The 17,946-nt window shown below is 39.7% G+C and overlaps 1 protein-coding gene across 3 annotated transcripts in view; it reads left to right on the forward strand.

The window, feature by feature from the left end:
• ank1a (ankyrin 1, erythrocytic a) overlaps positions 1 to 17,946 on the forward strand; it is a 100,875-nt gene that overhangs the window by 29,188 nt on the left and 53,741 nt on the right. For 2 of the 3 annotated variants that reach the window (XM_017306670.1, XM_008418607.2), the window contains exon 2: positions 5,998 to 6,090. The exons of the other annotated variant lie outside the window; for it this stretch is intronic. In XM_017306670.1, coding sequence (XP_017162159.1) covers positions 5,998 to 6,090 — 93 coding nt within the window. The remainder of the gene's footprint in view (positions 1 to 5,997; positions 6,091 to 17,946) is intronic. 3 annotated transcript variants of the gene reach the window in all.

Consider the following 17,946-nt stretch of genomic DNA (forward strand, 5'->3'; position numbering starts at 1 on the left):
TGGCTGTGCTGTCTCTTTGAGTTTATCTTTTTGCCATGCATGTGTTTTATTATGGTAATGCAATGCTGGATAAAAATAGTCTGAGATGGCAGAGTAACGGTTTTCTGTGAAAAGAGGGGGGGAATTAGAGGGATTGCCACTGAGGCCTTTGAATGTCACTGATAAAGAGTAGAAATAATTTTTAAAAGGGGTTTCCTCCTTATTTCTCTTAGGTTTTTTTATAAGATACATTTTTGACAGCCTAATAAAATATAAATGTGCTAATTGTGTCTTTTGATTGAACTTGAAGATCTGAAGATCACAGAGCCATCTGCTGTGTTCCTTGATCTTTATGATTCAGTTTGCTTCATGATTTGTTCATTTTGTGCAGCAACCCTGACGATTGAAACAAAAAGAACTGGTGCTGAGTAAGAACCTGTTTAGGACCGGAACCAAATTTGTGGAAAACACCCTCCACTAAACCACTGAGGTTAAATTACACACAAGTGGACTAATTAGGGGACTTCTAATAAGGGTAATATGATGTACAGGATATTTGGGGTTATCAGGGTGAAGGTGGTAAGATTTGAAGACTCTTAAGTGGCAGAGTGAGAAAATATGGTAACGGTTCAAGTAATGTGAGTAGTTTTGAAAGAGATTGTAATTTTTCAGGCTTCAGCCAGGGATCCAGAAGTTCTTTTAATTAAACCAGATCCTCCCAGACCAACACCCACCATCTCAGCGATCCACTGATAAGTACTCTCTGAGGTGGACAGAAAAAGCCGCAGCTAAAGATCAGAAGTGGGTGCAGTTTCACTTCACTGCAGAGAAGTTCAAAGCAGCGTCTCTGCCTGCGTGCTGTGATGTTAATCCGACCTCTGACTCAGGCTCGAAGGCAGAAGGGTAAAAAACAGGCTGAATTAGGAAGGAGTGAACAAAATATCAGTAAGTAACGATGTTTAATAGAGGCTAGATATTAACTTCTGCTCTGCTGCTGGTGACGCTGGTTTAAATCCAGTTCCAGCATCAGCGATAGTCATTTGGAAAACTTGCACAAATAGTTGAATCTGGGATTTATTTAAATGTGAGCACCCAGATAAAGAGCCATGAGAATAAATACAGAGGTGATGGGTAGAGGGGACTGTCCTTTCCTTTCATGCCACCTGCTGGTTCCACCTGTGCCCTCTCCACATCCGTTCTTGTTCAGAAGCTGACAGCCACATGAAATTATTCAGGCTGATTAAAGGAGCTCGCTCTTTCACGCTTTCCCCATGGACTTTACTTCTCACTTTCTGCCTGTGTGCTCACACTCCTTCACACTTTAGCAAAAGGCAAAGCCTCTCATATTTCTCTGAGCTGTAATTTGTGCTCTGGAGCTATAAAATATAAAGCAGACATTTTTACATTGTACACAATTTTCTACAAATTAAGTATGGAATTGTAGTACAGACTTTGTGTTCTTAAAACAAGAATTTGTGCAAAATTATTATCATGTATTTCCAAACACAGCATTCATATTTTATAGTAATGCCACTGCCTGAGTTTCCCCCATTTTCACATACACATGCAGTTTTGACACTTATCCATGCTCTATTTGACACACATCTATTTTGAGCCTTGTTTAGATGAGAACCAGATAAATCCAGATTCTTCAGGCTCTCCGTCACCTGCCGTATCTCTGAAGAGGCTTTCTTGGTCAAAGTTTTTTCTTCTCCTCACGGCTTGAATAATTTAGTGGGGTCCATTTAGCTTAGATACTGTGTCAGCCTTTCACGGGGAACCAGGGCCAGTTTGACATGTGACATTAAGAACTTGATTACTCAATGTTGATTCTGCACTTGAAAGTAATGGACAGGAAGGAGAATTATCAGGGGAGAAGCAGATGGTCTGCGAGAATAAGACACACTGGAGTCCTTGAGATGTTTAAGGCGTTTTCATGTTCTTTGTTAGTCATTTGTTTGCAAAAACAGTTTTATAGTTTCTACATAAGGAGTGTTTTGCAATCATTTAAGTAAGTTCTTTGAATGTCTGACCTGTATTAGCTAATTTCAATATTAGAGAGGTGCTGAAATATGAAGCACAAAAGTTTTAAAGCTCAAAGGAAGGATGGGTGACTAAAGCTTCTTAAATGGCTATGAACTCTCTAAAGGAGCATCTCTACTGTGAATATAAATAAAGGCGCCCATTGTGATCTTTAACTGATATTTCTTGACATCCTTATTGATCTTTACCAATGCAAACTATAGAAAGAGTTTTCTTTTAAGCTTGTCTTTAAGTTTATTCTTGCATTTTTCAATTTTTTGTCATGCTTGATGTCAAAATCCCCAAACTCTCCCAGGAAAAAAAAAGGTAGCTAACAACATGTGACAAAATGTCCCGTTTCATCCGTCACTTTTGACTTGCATTGCCCTGTGATTATTCTTTAAAAGGTGTTTTTCACGCCCACGTGACCTTTCACTCCTTTCTTCACTTTTATCCTCAGTGCTGTCAGCAACTTTACTGTGAATGACAAGCTGCTGGAATATTTAACACAAAAGTGGTTTCACCACACAGATGATCAAGCAGAATGATCTTTCATTTGTCCTGCAGCACTCTTAAAAACTAAATGCCACAAAGCAGCTGATTGGTTTAATGTTAGTTGTCGAGAGAATTGTCTTATTCCCTAATCCTTTTCATCCGAAGCGTAACGGTCGGAGTCCCTGTGTGTCTGTTCACCGTCCCGAGGCCCTCTGATGCTCCAGGGCAAATGGCTTGTTAGACTTATCAGCATCCCTCTCCCCCAGGAGCTTCAGTCTGCCTCCCCCTTCCTCCTCTTCGTCTTCATCCCATACTCCTTCCCTTACCCCACTCTTCCTGTCATCACAAACCGTCTGCTACTTAATCCAATTATTCCTATAAGCTGACACGCTCTGTAGCTTACCACAAACTCTGCGGGTGACGCCCCTGTTCTTCACATCCGCACAGTGATCCACAAACGCCGACTTATTGGCACAAGTGACACACAACTCTGTTTCCAGCAATACTGCTGCACACTACTGCAGGTATCCTCGAAAACGAAGCCAATGTTAAATCAACATTTGATAGGAAAATCTAGAAAGATAAAAAGCTTCCAGTATGAGTTTTATGGCCATTTGTTGATGCAATTTAGTCACCCCACTATGCTGCTTTATTATAGACATTGAGGCCTCTGCTGTCACTGTCTGATTCACTGTACCCTTGAGTTGACTCCATTTATTTTAGTGTCTTTTTTTTGCAGTCTTTATTGCTTTACCAGCATCTGTATTCACACGTCTGCATCGTGATACAGGAGGCTGTGCCCTGTCAGTGAAATCTTGCTTCTTCCATCTCCATCTTCAGTCGTTGGGCGAGAGACAGTGCACAGCCTGAATGGGTCGGCACTTAATCAAAGTACTTCGGCTCAGTAAATTGGTTATTGTGTTTTCAAAGTGTTGCAATACATAAACATTATTTAGAGGGGTTCTGTCTCAGCGCTGCAACTAAGACAGCTGATCGTAAGATACTCATGGATAGACTGTGCCGGTGCTGGTCCAGGACCAGAACTACATTGTGTTATTTGAGAGAGAACAAATTTTGAGTCCACATCCAGGGCTCTTTTCTTCAACATACTCCCTCTTCCTCATATTGTGGAGTGCTGCAACATCTCCTGCAATACATATTCTGATGCCATAAAGCTTTATATTTCTGTTGAATCACTTGGCGACAAGTTCTTTACAGTCACCAACTAATCCCGTCCATAATAGCAACTGAATTGATGCCCTTAAATTAGGACTGAAAACGTTGTTTACTGCAGCTTTCCTATAAAGCTCAAAATGATCAGCTCAGTTTTAGCAAGAACTGTCTTAACTGTTTCTTTTTACTTCAGTGTTGCTGTTACTCTTCTGCTTTCATACTATAATGTAATTTTCATTACTTCTGTTCCTTCATTTTTTTGTCTATGGCATGTTGAGTTGCCTTGTGAATGGACATCTCATACAAATGGACTTACCTTGTTTATGGTCATTGAATGTGAAGCTATGTAAACGTCACCTTCGCTGGTCATGGTTTGTAACCTCCGGCTATCGCACTTGGTCAACAGCTAAAGAGCTAAATGGTCAATGCTTTGACAGCTTGCATCATAGGAACACAGTGTATACTGTAAAACTGCTTGCGCATAGTAAATGGAAAATGTGTCACAGCAGCCGTGACAGGATAATTAATCCCTAGATTCTGCGATTTCACCCCCTTCCTCAAATTTTGACAAGTATTTCTGTCGCAAAGGGGGCAGAGGGCGTCACAAAAGGAGCTGTGTTCGGTTGTTTTTGGTGCTGACACAACAACAGTTGAGAGTAACAGATGGAGCTGGTGGTGTGTGTGTGTGAGCGTGTGGCTGCATGTGTGTTTCAGGGTGACCGGGACTGGAGCTGGCTGCAGCTTGATCCGAATCACAGAGGAGGGAGTTGGAGCAGACTTTGCTGTTTGTCTGTCTGGAGGAAGAAGTGGGAGATGCAGGTGTCAAATACTGATAAATTTTGGGTGATCCTTGTTGGGTGGGTGTGTGAGAGACCATTGTTTTGTTTTCACACTTGAATACTGGCACATTTTTAAACCGGTGCAGAGTTATCTCAGTAAAATCTACTTGATGCAAACAAAAGCAGCATATACCAAGTAAAAATATTCGTACTTTGCACAAAAGGTTTTGAGTTGAGCAGCAGAGTCAAATGCGTGGGTTGTATCCATGAAAAACTTGCTAAGTTCTTTCTGCCAAATGCCAGAAATCTCCAGGTGGAGACTGTGTGACAATGTGGGGCAGCATCTTCCCACACGGGGGGGGGGAGCCTCTTCATCATCAGAGGAAATCTCAGTGCATATAAATATCCAGATGAGATTCTTGAAACAGTTGCAGTGTCATATCTTGACTCTTCATCCAAGATGTTTATGGTTTATCAAAATACAACCTCCAGAATCTGAGATTGCTCCTATTTTGCTAGATTGACTCTCCTGTTGTCTGGATCTCAACGCCATTGAACTCTTGAGTGTTTTGTTGGTAACAATGACCAACACAAACACATTGGCTGACTTTGAACAAATGACATGCCACTCCACAGCAATGTGCAACCAAGCTGGTGACCGTACTGCAGGCATTTCTTCATACATCATAGGAAGAATCACAGATCACTAAAGCTACTGGATTATTATGTGTGAAGCATCACCGTACTGATACACTCAGTCTTACAGAAAGCTTCATTTTAAATAGCTTTTTACATTGCTGTGCTTCTGCAGACTTCACTCTGACATTTTTAATTGAACTTTTATTGATATTAAACAATTTTACCCATTTTCCAGCTTTTCTACAGCATTGGCTGTGAATTCACTTTAATGACTATAGTCTGAAAAAAACCCCACTTGTTTTGAAACATTTCTGACGATATTTATGACTTCATCGTTTGGTGTCTGTATGTTCCTTTTCCATGACGTGTCAAATGTTGTTTTCTGTGTGTTGCAGTTTTTGCTGCACATAAACTAGTTGTTTGTTTCTTTGTGAGAATTTGAGGTAAGTACATTATATTGATGTCTAAATGTTGCAAGGTTTGCAAAAGGAAATCCAAGTTCACCCCGATGTGACACAGCTGAAGAAAAACAAACAAAACAAACACTTTCTTGTCCATTATCATGATCGTAATGTCCTCGTGTTGTCCTCCATTGTGTCCATTCCGCCCATCTTAAGCTACCATGTTTCCACCAGGGGGTTCTTATTTTAGACGGATGGCAGTCATGGTGGGGCGGGACAGGGTTGGGAAGGTTTCTTTTCCTGCTCTTTAGCTCGTTCTTCCTCTTGATTTTTGCTGTTTCTGTTTTAATTTTCACCTGTTCCTCTGAATCTGCTCCACCATCCAACATTGCTCTCTGTCCACTCTGCTGCTGCTGCTTTCTCCTCTTTCTTTCTTTTCTTTCTCCTCATCGCTGCTGCTCCCTGTTGCAATTAACTGGGCTCTGTCTCTATGTCGTGTGTCCTTTTAGGCCCACGCCGTGCATCGCTGGCTAATCGATCAGGACAGTAGTGTGAGCTCTGAGATGCCGGATGGCCAAGGAGTATGGCACTATGATGATGAAGTAAATACCAGCAACACGTATCTCTGGATTTTCCTGTCTCTTTATATGTATCTTTATATATATTCATATATTAAGTATCAATAATCACCCTGTCACTTGTAGTTTGTGTCACTTTTGCTGTTGTTGTTGTTGTTTTATCTTTATTATCTCGTTTTTGTTGTGTTTTTGCTTCTGGTATTGTAGTTCTGGTTCCTTTAAATTTCTAGTGTTGCTGTTGTGCTGTGAGCTGATTCGGTCAGCTGTCGTGGGATCAGGCTGGACCTTTTTCTTTGTTCCTGTCCTTGCTTGAAGTTTCATACTAACTCGCTGAGTTTTAAGTTTAATTTATTTTATTTATTTTTTGGTTTGTATGTTTTCTTTCTTTTTGTTTCACATAATTACACATTAGTGTCTATTTGTATATTGTAAATATCTATTTTGATGTCTTTGATTTTTCTCAAAATGGACGAGCATATTGCGAGGAAAGAGTCCACGGGTGAAATATACTCCAACATAGGCATAGTTGTAGATGCAAGTGTTGTTTATGTTTGTTTCTTGCTACATGTAGTTATTATTAGTTAGTGTCAGACAACAGTTGAAGTATATTTCCCGTGGGTTCTTCTGATTTACAAAATATGCTTGTGTCATTCTGTGTTTGTGTTTAGGGTTAAGTCACAGCTTAGAGTGTTTGTGGGAAAGAGAGAGAGAGAGAGTGAAAGGTTGTGTTTGTGGGATGATTATTTTATCAGTGAGTTTGTGTGCATGCTTTGTTTCCTTCCTGCATGCTTTATCTCTGTTTATTAGCACAAAGTTTGATTTGCACGCCCGTCTGTATTTCTGTCTTTGCTGCAGTCTGTGTCTGTTTAACTGTGACGTCCCCGTGAAGTAATGTTGATGCCTGCCTTTGCTCGTGCCTTTGATGTGTCGGTGTTGTGTATTGTGGCCGTGTGTACTTCCCATGAACCTGCCACATGCTGTGCCTGTGTTTTGTCGTTTTTTATCTGTTGAAACAGTCTGGGATAGGTTGACCAAAGGGTTTTTATTGCACATGTACAACAGATGATCTTGAATCCAGCATCAGTTGTTGGAGGAGAGATCATCTAAGTCCAATAAAGCTCCCAGGGAAACTTGTCCCAGACGACTCTTGCCCCCATGATTTCCCTTCAGATCCCAGCTCCTCCCTTTGCGCTCAAGCCAAATTCCTAAGCCTTATCTCCTGATCTCCATATTGCTCCCAATCACTCTGGAGCATCATTGGGCTTGTCTTAAGCACAGCTTTTGGAAGAGCAGAGACAGCTTAAAAAATGGGTGAAGATGATGAGGGGAACAGATTTAACACAGAATGAAGGATACAAATGGAAGGAAAGTGAGAGTGTAAGCCATCTTCCAAAAGCCCTGAACGTATTTTACAACAATATGGAGTCTTTCCCCTGGATGCCTTTGAATGCCAATGCACTGAACAATTGATTTTGTTTTGAATTCAGTTTTATCTTCTGTATGAGTGCTTGAAATATGATATTTCTACTTCTTCATTTTTCTTTCACCTGCCAGGACTACAAATAGGCATATCATCCTTTAATTATAGGGCTATAACATAATTTACATGACAGTTTGCTTCTGTGACATTTTGGAAAGGGCTAAATGAATGTTGGGAGGCAGAGGAGACTTGCAAACATCGTGTTTGTGCCCAGAATACAGAGACGGAGAGAAAAGGTGACACCGTCCCAAAGAGCCCAGCTGCACTTGTTTGACTTTTTCAGCCCCAGCAAACAGTGAAGCCTGGAGATCCTTCAGTCTGCAGGCTGCTTATCTATATTTGCATTAAATAAAGTGTATTTTTTCTCTAGACATAGAAATCTGAATAATATGTGGCTTAGAACTTTTTTATTTTTTTATTTTATTTGTTTCTTTTTTACTTTTAGCTTAGTTTTGAGGTGCAGAACTATTGTCAAATATAGTTTTTATTTTTTGAATGCAATAGTTCTCATAAATTTAGAGATGTCACAAATTAAGCTGAATTTAGCAACTTAAAACAACTAGCAATGAAAATGTTATACCTGTGGGATACAAGACTCCATAAGTTTTTTTTAACTGTCTACACTTTCACAATTCCAATTATTTTATTTATGCTGCACCACTTCACAACAAATTTCATCATATCAAACTCTAGTCTGTAATGCCAAAAAGTTACATGTCTGATGAAGCCTAACTGGTTTGGGTTGATCACCGACTTTGCCACATGCTGAGCAAGTTCACGGTGAAAGTGGGAAAGAGCAATTGTCATTTAACAGGAACAAACTCCCAGCAGAGCCCAGCTTGGTGAGAGGAGCCATCTGACCGTTTTGGAAACACATAGCAGATACAGAAAAAATAGACATGCTACTCCAGGATTACTTTCTACAGTAATTAACAAAGAGTTGATAGCAGTTGTTGTTGTTCCTTTAGTGGCTTCATCTAGGAGAGAAACGGTGAAGCTTAGAAGTTATTGTAGCAGCAACAACTTGCTGCTACTTCAGGAAGATGAGAGCTTAACACCAAAATATCAGGCTAAATGTGGTTTTATAAAACGAGCAAAATTGGTGGGAACACTAAAATAGTTAATGGCAGCAATAATTACACGATTGGACAGTAGTATGAGGGGAAAAAGCAAACCTTAGTGTTACTATGAGCGAGTCAAAATGGTGAGCGCTGCATCAGTCGACCTGATCAGCTGATTATGAGTCCAAAACAAAACAACCACAGGAACGCTCTCATCTTTGATCCCTTTGGAGACATTTACAAAATCCAAGTGTTTCATTGAGTTTAGATGAAGTTCAAGTAGAATAAGGACTTGCAGCTGCTGAAACAAATTTATGCAGCTAGAAGCCTGGAGGAATGTTATCAGCACTTGGCTTGATGACATGGAAGTTAAATTCACCTGAGACAATTTTGCCAGTATTTATAAAGGTGGATGGTTAATAACAACTTAAATAGAGGTGTATACCATTGATTTATACATTTTTAAGCCGGTTTTTTAAGTCAGCTAAACCAATGGATGGGGAGGGGCGGAGGAAGAGTTTGTCTGACTTGCAGGTAGCTGTCCACCACTCTGGGAATTTAATCACTTTTCATATGACTGGCTTTGAAAAATAATCACAATCCTTTTAAGCAACAATTATCCAGACTTAAACAATATATGTACACAGATACTCATTACCTTACCATTGAGTGTCATACAGGATTTCAAAGTTCTGTTCATACAGAATATAAATGCATTTTCTCCTGTTCAAAGTCCAGCACTTATAAATTCACTTCACTAGTTTGCCCGCATTCACCTATCAATAATTAATTATTCAAGAACTCAAAAATCCATAAAAGGTCACCTATAGCATCTGACCTTTGTCACATTATACATGCATATTTACAATGTTTCTATGCATGTTTCCTTTTTTTGATTGTAGGTTGCTCAAAAAGTCTGCAAACTGTCTTTACATTTTTCAAACAATAAATCAAAGAATTTGATCAGGATGAAATGCACGCCTTGACAAAACAAAACTGTGGTTTTGAGCACAAAATTAACTGGACTAAAATGCTGACTTGTAAATAAAAGGTTAGGGTTTTTTTTTTTTTTTTGATAAACATTTGCCATTGAGAATGTTTTAAATATTTATGCTCTCTTCCTATGTCTTGTGTCTGGACGGTGACACCTGGGCAGCAGGCTGCACTGCAGTGGCTTTTAGCTTTGAGGGTCAAGACCTCCAGCTGTTGATGGGAAAAGTTTGGGTTCTGTTTAATAAAGGTTTGACAAAATTAAAAGTAGCATTGGCATAACTTCATTTCAGAATGAAAAGACAGCAATTTCCTTTTACAGATGCTCATCATTGTCAAATATAGTGTTTAATATCATCACAAGACAGTGTGCCAAGTTTCTCATTTGAAGAACAACCTATTTAAATTCAATGTTCTTAAAAATCACTAAGGACAACAACTCATTGGCATGCGCATTTGAATACAATGTTCCCCACACGATTACTTTAATAATGGAGGTACTTTAATCATTAAAATACTTTTAGAATCAGTTGGACTGCTTGTTACAGCATATGTGTCCTGTGCAGTAATGAGAGATGGCAGCTTTCACTGACCAGCTGTCTGAATGCAGCGACACTTAGCTGTAGAAACGGAAGCAATGTTTTTGCACCAAACACCAATATTTCCTCATTTATTCCTCAAATCCCACTTACAGTATAAAAGGCTTAGACTTTAATTCCCAAACCTCAACTATAAAGGTTTTTTTGTTTTGTTTTTTACATGTCCTAGCTTTAGAGAGAGATATTTAAGATGAATCACAGCTGTAGGAAATAATGTAGTTTACCTAAAACAATTTAGTTTAATTTTAGATCATGAAATTGCTGGTCAGGCCCATTTTTACTTTTTAGCTGCGGCTGCAAAATTCTAAAAACTTTTTGAACTGATTGACGTAGATTATTTTATTGGAACAAAAAGTCAGAAAGGTGTTCTCTGATTAAAGAGCTCCACCGATTGTCCAGGAAGAGCTGAAGAAATATGACGGTGTCTGAAAACAAGCCCAAAGGACCTTGAAGATTTGCTACAAATGATTCAGTTTCAAACTGAACTGGGGGTAAATATCAATTCTTTGTGATCCCGAACTTAAATCTAAAGTCCCTACAAGATAAAACCAGGCATTCTGAAGTAGCCAAACACCAAGTTTTGATGAAACCATCTTTAAAACTGAAATCAAAAACCATCAAGTGGTTTTATCCTCACTGGTGGCTTTAAACTAGTAAAACAAACCATGACTTTCCCTGAGGGCTGATGTATTTCATTTGAAAACATAACGCTTCATCAAACCCTGCTCCACCCACTCCTGTGTCTCACATCAATGAGATGTCAGAGGTGTGTGTAAAGGTCTTGCCCCCTCACCCCCCCATCAATAGTTTTAGGGGGCCTGGAGAATATCCCTTATCACCCCTCAGCTCTAATTACCCCTCAGTGAGTCCTCAGAGACAGACGCTCTGGGAGCTGAGCCCCATTCGTCACAGTGCGTCTGCACAGTGGACCCGGTCTGGGGAGGAAAAAAAAAGCAAACTGTCACACTCTGCTCTGTCATATAAATTCTCCTTCGTCTCAGTTTTTCTATTGCAGCTGCTCCCCCGCCAACTGTAGATGCAGACTACATTAGGAAGCCCTTTCACATGCAGCCACCAGCATTTGGCTGTAATTTGTCTCGGCTAGGGGAGCAGAGGGCAATTTACATGTGAAAGGCCACGCCATATTGAAATATTGTAATTCATTTTTTTTTTCTCTCTAAGGGTTGGCGATACCAGCTTTACAAAATTCAGATTAAATGTTTGCTGCCAATATGAGAATGGAGTATTCTTGTAATAGTGACATAGTTGGCTTTATACCAACTTTAGTAAGAGTTCATGAAAACTGGGCTCTCCTCATCCTGCTGACCCTTTAGAAACTAACTCATCTTTTGTGGCTTTTTTCAGCAGACACATGCAACATGGGAGCAATTTTGATCTACAAGCTTATTTCATAAATGCCAATAGGCTTACAAATTCAAGCTTTAATATATTCAATAGATAATGCCTTAAAAAGATGTGGTTTAAGAAGATCACATTCGAGAAAGAATAAATAAAGTGTTTAAATAAATTTGACTCTCGCGGTGTTTCATTCTTATAGACATTGAAATTTAGAAATCAGTTACAAGAAGTGTGAAAAAATTAACTGTTTTTATTAACTGAAGCCAGTCCAGAATAAAACATCACTACTTAAAAGAAAAACTCCACCTTTCATTCAGTTTATTCATCATCTCACTTAATAAGAAGCTATTAGCAGTTTACTGACTCCTTTGTGTTTACTTTTCCAAATATGATTAATCTTTTCTCTGTTGAGATATTCCACTTGTCTCACTCATACGTTTACACGTTTCTTATTGTTTAGATTAATTAAAATTAGCTTTATCTTTGTTTTTTGTTCATTTTTTTTATTTAAAGCAGCTATTTTACTTTGCTTTGCTTTTTCCACTGAAATCCAGGGGGACCTTGGATATCATCTTTGGGTTTTTCTTTGTGTGCAAATGTTCACTGGATGAAAAGAGAGCGACTGAGCGATGATCTATGTGCATGCATGCGTGCATGTGCATGTGTTTTTGATGAATGCGCAGGAGTGCATGGTAAAGGTGGAAGTATACTCCAAAAGAAAATGCCAGTTAAACTCCAAGGTGTACAGAAGCATCCTCATTTGATGGATGATCTGTTCAGTGCTGCAGGTTTAGAAAGATCCATGCAGCCGCAGGAACAGAAATAGTTTCTGAACCCTGAGAGGATTCCCACCGAGTGCCCAAAAGAAAGGTCTTAGTGAATCCCCTTGTTAACTCAGGCACTAATATGCGCAGCATTTAGAAATAATTCAAAACCGAAATCAGAGAAAGAAAGCTGCATGTCCTCATGTGAGGCATGCATATGGATTCTTCGTTGAAACAAAAAGGGAATATATTGCCAACCTAGGTTAGACGTGGTGTAAAAGATCTCTATATGCATCAATTGCTAGTTTTTATTCCAAAAAAATTTGATAAATATGTTGTAAATAAAGATTTAGGATGGTTTTTATATATTAAAGTATCTGTGGAAAGTGGATGGCAATGAAAACAATGTAGGTTCAATTTGAAAGGTGTTCAGAAGCAAAGAAAGTGAGACCATGATAAATCATTTTAAAAATGTTCCCTGATCCATTCAGATGAAAAACAACTCTGTTGGGAGAAAATTTAAAACAAACCCTGGTTTCTTTAGTCAGCACAAATTAAATCTTAATACGTTTTAGGGACCTTATGATACAACAGTGAGTATTATCAAGTCCACATCTTCAGTCCGCTATAATGAATATGATTATCTGAACTCAGATTTAGCTTAGCTAACAAGATTTACATCTTTTAGCAAAAGTCATAGTTTACAGTGGAGTTTAAAAGGAGGAAAAGGTTCTCGTTGTCTAAAGGTGTCGCTCAGCAGAAGGGATCTTTGGTAAGAATGCAGCAAATAATGAAACAAAAACCACTCTGCAAGTGAAAGGTGGTGGTGGAGGCATCATGCTCTGGGCTTTTTTTTTCCCAATGTCTTTTTATTTTTTGTAAAGGTGGGTAAAATTACTGTTTAAAATTTCATTCAGCATGGACTCAAAACCCTCTGGAGTCTGATAGAAATCTGAATATAAGGGACCACAGAAACAAATATATAAACAAATATAAACAAATACCACACCCCACCGTGTTTCACTGTGGGGTGTTCTTTTGGTAAGGTTCAGTGTTGTTTTGCATCAAATTTACTTTTTTTTCCCCATCTGGCCAGATCATATTCTCCCATAAGGCTTTGGGAGGTCTTAAACAAAAACGTATGGGTTTTTTTTGTATGTTGAAAGGAAATGGTTTTGCTTTAGTGCTCCATTTCTAAAATCAACTGGGACAAAATGTTTTGAAAAATGTTATCATGGTCTAATGTCTGTTAAAACACAAACCCTTCTAATTCAAAACTATATTTTTACACCTTTTATATCCACTGTTGAACATTTATGCGACACTTATTGGGGTGTAGTCTTAATGGGGAGGGTTTTTCTTTCCAAGACAGTGAATTTGTTGTCCAGTTTTTAATTCAGCCACCCCACTTTGAGTAACTTTTGCTCCAATCTTTGCTCCTGTCAAAGTGTGCAGCAAAATTCAGTTTGAGTATACTGCTGCCAGAACTGTATGCTTGCACATGAAAGGTTGCTGTGAGCTGCATAGGTGTGTATGTCGAATGCAGGCGAGTGTGTTTGCATCTGCATGCAGAACAGCATAGGTGAATGTGTGTGGTGTCTGAAATGAAAAGAGGCTGACACTGGATGTTTGAGTGTGTGTGTGAGGCAGCATTAAAATAATCTCATTTAATTAAATGATTGAAGAAATACCTACAACACTTTATTTAGGGTGAGCTGGAACAGATTGATAAGAGCGTCTTCTTATATTGCCCATCGTTATAAACACGTCAGTCTCATATATGAAAGTCTGTTGGGCTGGGCAAAAACTGCAGACACATAAAGTATGTATTTATCTGCTATTTAAGAGTTATGGCAGTAGAAAAATCTGAGTCAGCAAAGCTGAGCAGATGAAGTTGCTGCCATGCTGTGGACAGATTTGTGAAAAGAACAGAAGATGCTGTCCATACATGAGTCACAGGTCATTCTCCAGGCCTGTTTCTCTATCATCACAGTTACCGAGAACAGGACATCAAGACTTTCTGCTTTGATATGTATTAATCAGTTTTTCTCTTCAGTTTTCCGCCTGGTTCCTCTTTGCTTCGCTGCAGTTCAATTACAGGCTTGTGTTGCACTGGGAGAAATGCATTTCTGAAAGTGCCTTTGTTTTCTAAAACACGTTCATGCACTGTATTAGAAAGACACTATAGCAGATAAAACAAAAGGATGTTTGGCGTTTGACCTGAATCTCGGTGACATTTTAAGGACATTTTTATGTTTCTAAATTTTAGAGAAGTTATTCCTTTTTTTTTTGTATTCCCGTTTTTGTGAGCAACAATGGTTCGCTGGGAATAAGTGGGTCTAAATATACACAGCCAAAGTCCCTCAAACAAAAAACAAAGAAGAGATGGAAGAATAATTAGCTCCATTTTGAATCTTATGCTTTATTCATGCAGTTTAATTTTTTGTGGACAATCGAAGTACATCATGTCCCACTGAGCCCTAATACAGCTGGAATTTTGTAATTATGTGGCCATTAATTTTGTCTGAGTACAATTTGAAGTCTTCAACAACCTCATATTTTATGCATATGTTAACCAGACTGCTTGAATTATGATCAAGCCGCAGGAGTTGTGCCTGACACAGACAGACATCAGCACAGATGTCGTCGATGTATAAAGTCTTTATTTTAATTTATGGAATCTGTGACAAAATATATCCACTTATGTATGATTTTGACCCTCCTTCACTCTGGATATCCACCTACTGTCTTCTCCACTTATGAAGAGTAATGGGAGTCCGGCCCCGACTTGACGTATTGCTGCTGTGGTTTTCTACTGCCTTCATCTTTCCTGCTCTTCACCTTCATCGGTTAATTTTTTTTTCTAACTTGCTGCTTTTGTCTTCCACAGGTTGATCTGGCTTTGCTACGTTGAGACACTTGCAGGTTCTCTGTGCATGATATCATGTATCTGTAGGTGTGACTCCTGTGTGCTCTGACAGATAAAATGTAATCTGGTTGCAGAGAGAAGGCGTTTCTAATTCTCACTTCTTTTAATGCTTGCTTAAATGGCTCCCCTGGCAGTTCTGGGGCCAAGCAGGCTTACGTTTTCTTCTGAGGAGGAGCTGAAAGACGGGATGAGGCACAGAATGGATGTTTATGTGCGCAAATGAAAGGTTTGCAGTGGGGCTGCATAATCGGCCCAGCCCTATACGCTTCTCAAAGATGCTGCAGAACAGAACTGCAGAGCATCACAGTGCCAGCAGAGGGGCATTTACTAGAAACTGCTGACATAAACGCAACAGTTTTTTATTGAAAAAAAAAAAAAGTAAAAATTGCAGTGATGTGAGAGGACAGACGAGAAACAAGTTGGAAAAAGGCGATTAACAGCTTTTGGTGTTGATTTTCTCCCTTTTTTTCCCCTCTGTTCTCTGAGCCATCAGGTCATGGGCAATAAACCACCACAAGCAGCATGTGTGGATGGCTACAGGCTTTTATTCTGCTAACCAGGGCAGCTTGACACAGGGTGCAGAGGGCACATCTGCATCAAACTAAATCAACCCCACTTCAAACCAGAGTGAGGCTGATTCTCCATAAGGATCTGAGTTGCTCTGATCGCTGTACTTTCTGACAATATACATGATGTACGGTAAAGTTTAAACCCTCACAATGACAGGAGACTTAGTCCACGCCTAATTCTCTAAAGAAAACTACAGAATATGTTCAGAGGGAAAGGGTTTTCCTTTCTTGCCTTTGCTTATTTTTGTGATTTTGTTTCTTTGTTCTTTCTTTCCTTTACACTGATTAATAGCTTTTTAGTCTCTAACATGTAATGGAGATTTCTACTCTTCCAGGGGAAATAATTAAAGACTATACCTAATTATCCTCCTCATTGGGGAGGATAAATGGGGGGCGTTCGAATCAGGAATCTCCAGATTTGGACCAACCTGCTCTACCATCTGCTGCCACCAGAACAGCTATAAATGGCAATTTATTAAAGCAATATATTTTAAATCATTCAATTTGCCACAAACCATGTAGAAAGTACAAAAAAAGAGAACTGTAAGAAGGTGCTCAACCACAAAATTGAACATAAATTTTTTCCTACATGTGAAAAACTTAACGCCGCACGTCACCGTAACCTGAAAACGCCATCGTCATAATGTCATGTGATTCTGCCGAAAACCACTCTGTGGAGACGCTTTTCTTCTGCAAGACATGGAAACATGTTAGTTAACTGGAAGATGGATGGGAAGACTTGGACCTGTGGAGACGGCTACATATAATCTGTCACTTGATAATCAGTGGCGACTTTAAAACGATGTTGAAGGACAGTCTCTATTCAATCTGAGCTCAAACTGTTTCACAAAAATGAATTAATAGATGCAAGACGTTGATACAGACATCGCACCAAAATAGATGCAGCTGTAATTGCAATGAAAAGGTGGTTCCACAAAGTATTTGCTCAGAAGGGCTGCCTTGTACAACAAATATTGGCAAAGTGTGAAAAGGTTTTGGGGGAAAGAATTGGCTTGCCAGGCACCACACCTCTGCCACAGTTGTGCTGAGCACCTTCACACTCAGTGATGCTAAGCAAGGTTTTGGTTTCTAGACTTCTCATAAGACTCTTGCTGATGCTAATTGAAGTAGTCAGGGTACTGAGCCAGAACCTCCTTTTATTTTAGCATTAGATTCATTCAACTTCCAGAACAGCAGTCACAACAAAGTCTTTCAAGAAACAAAATAAGTACATTCTGAGGCTAGCTCTGCGTTAGCTTTAGGGTATCCTTCCATGTTGTGTTGTGAGTTGAGTTCATCTCAACAGGGTCGGTGAAAGGACATTTTTGACATGATTTTCTTTCCCTTTCACTGAGGACCACAGGATAATTTGTCATCTCTTCATGCACATTAGTGTCCACGGTACCCTGCTCCTCACTCTTTCTTTGCTGAGCTCTCATCACTCTCCAGACTAAGTGCTGTGGACAGGACAGTCGTCCCCACGTGATGTTTTCGCTCAGGTCACGGCCTAGTGGCATTGAGTAGTGTATAGCTTTCTTTTTTGGTTTTTTTCCCCCCCTCCTTTCTCTCTCCTGCTAGCATTTATCTCTCTGCATGGTTTTGGCAGCGATGTGCTTTTCCCAGCATTTAGCCAGGAGAGGGAGAGCGGAGGGGAGAACCAGAGAAAAGGGGCCTTTTCAAGCGAGGAATGACGGACGGTTTATTAAAAGAGGCAGGGCCTTTTGAGAGGCTTCCCCCCACCCCGTCCATACCCCATGTGTCTGGCCTATTGTAACTGGGCGGTGGCAGGAACCCCCCACCACCACCACCACTGCTAGGCGCTTTGTCACTGTAAGTCACCTCACTGACTGAAGCAGAGCCGCTCGGTTAAAAAGAAGGAAGAAGAAAAAAAAAAAAAACCACACCCATTCGCCACAGTAACTCTTCACCATTCTGGTGCGACCTGGTCCGTGGAAAAAATGGATTGTCTGGCTGTCACAAAACATACAGGAGACACAGAGATGGGCGTGACGCACTGGGAAGGAGGGACAGGAGAGAGGAGGGAGAAAGTTAAGAGGGACGTGGAGGTGGAAGAAAGGTAGAAGAGGAAGAAAGAGCAGGGAAAAACTTTTAGGTGAACGAGTAAATAT

This window comes from Poecilia reticulata, linkage group LG9, assembly GCF_000633615.1.
Source record: "Poecilia reticulata strain Guanapo linkage group LG9, Guppy_female_1.0+MT, whole genome shotgun sequence".
NCBI lineage: Eukaryota > Metazoa > Chordata > Actinopteri > Cyprinodontiformes > Poeciliidae > Poecilia > Poecilia reticulata.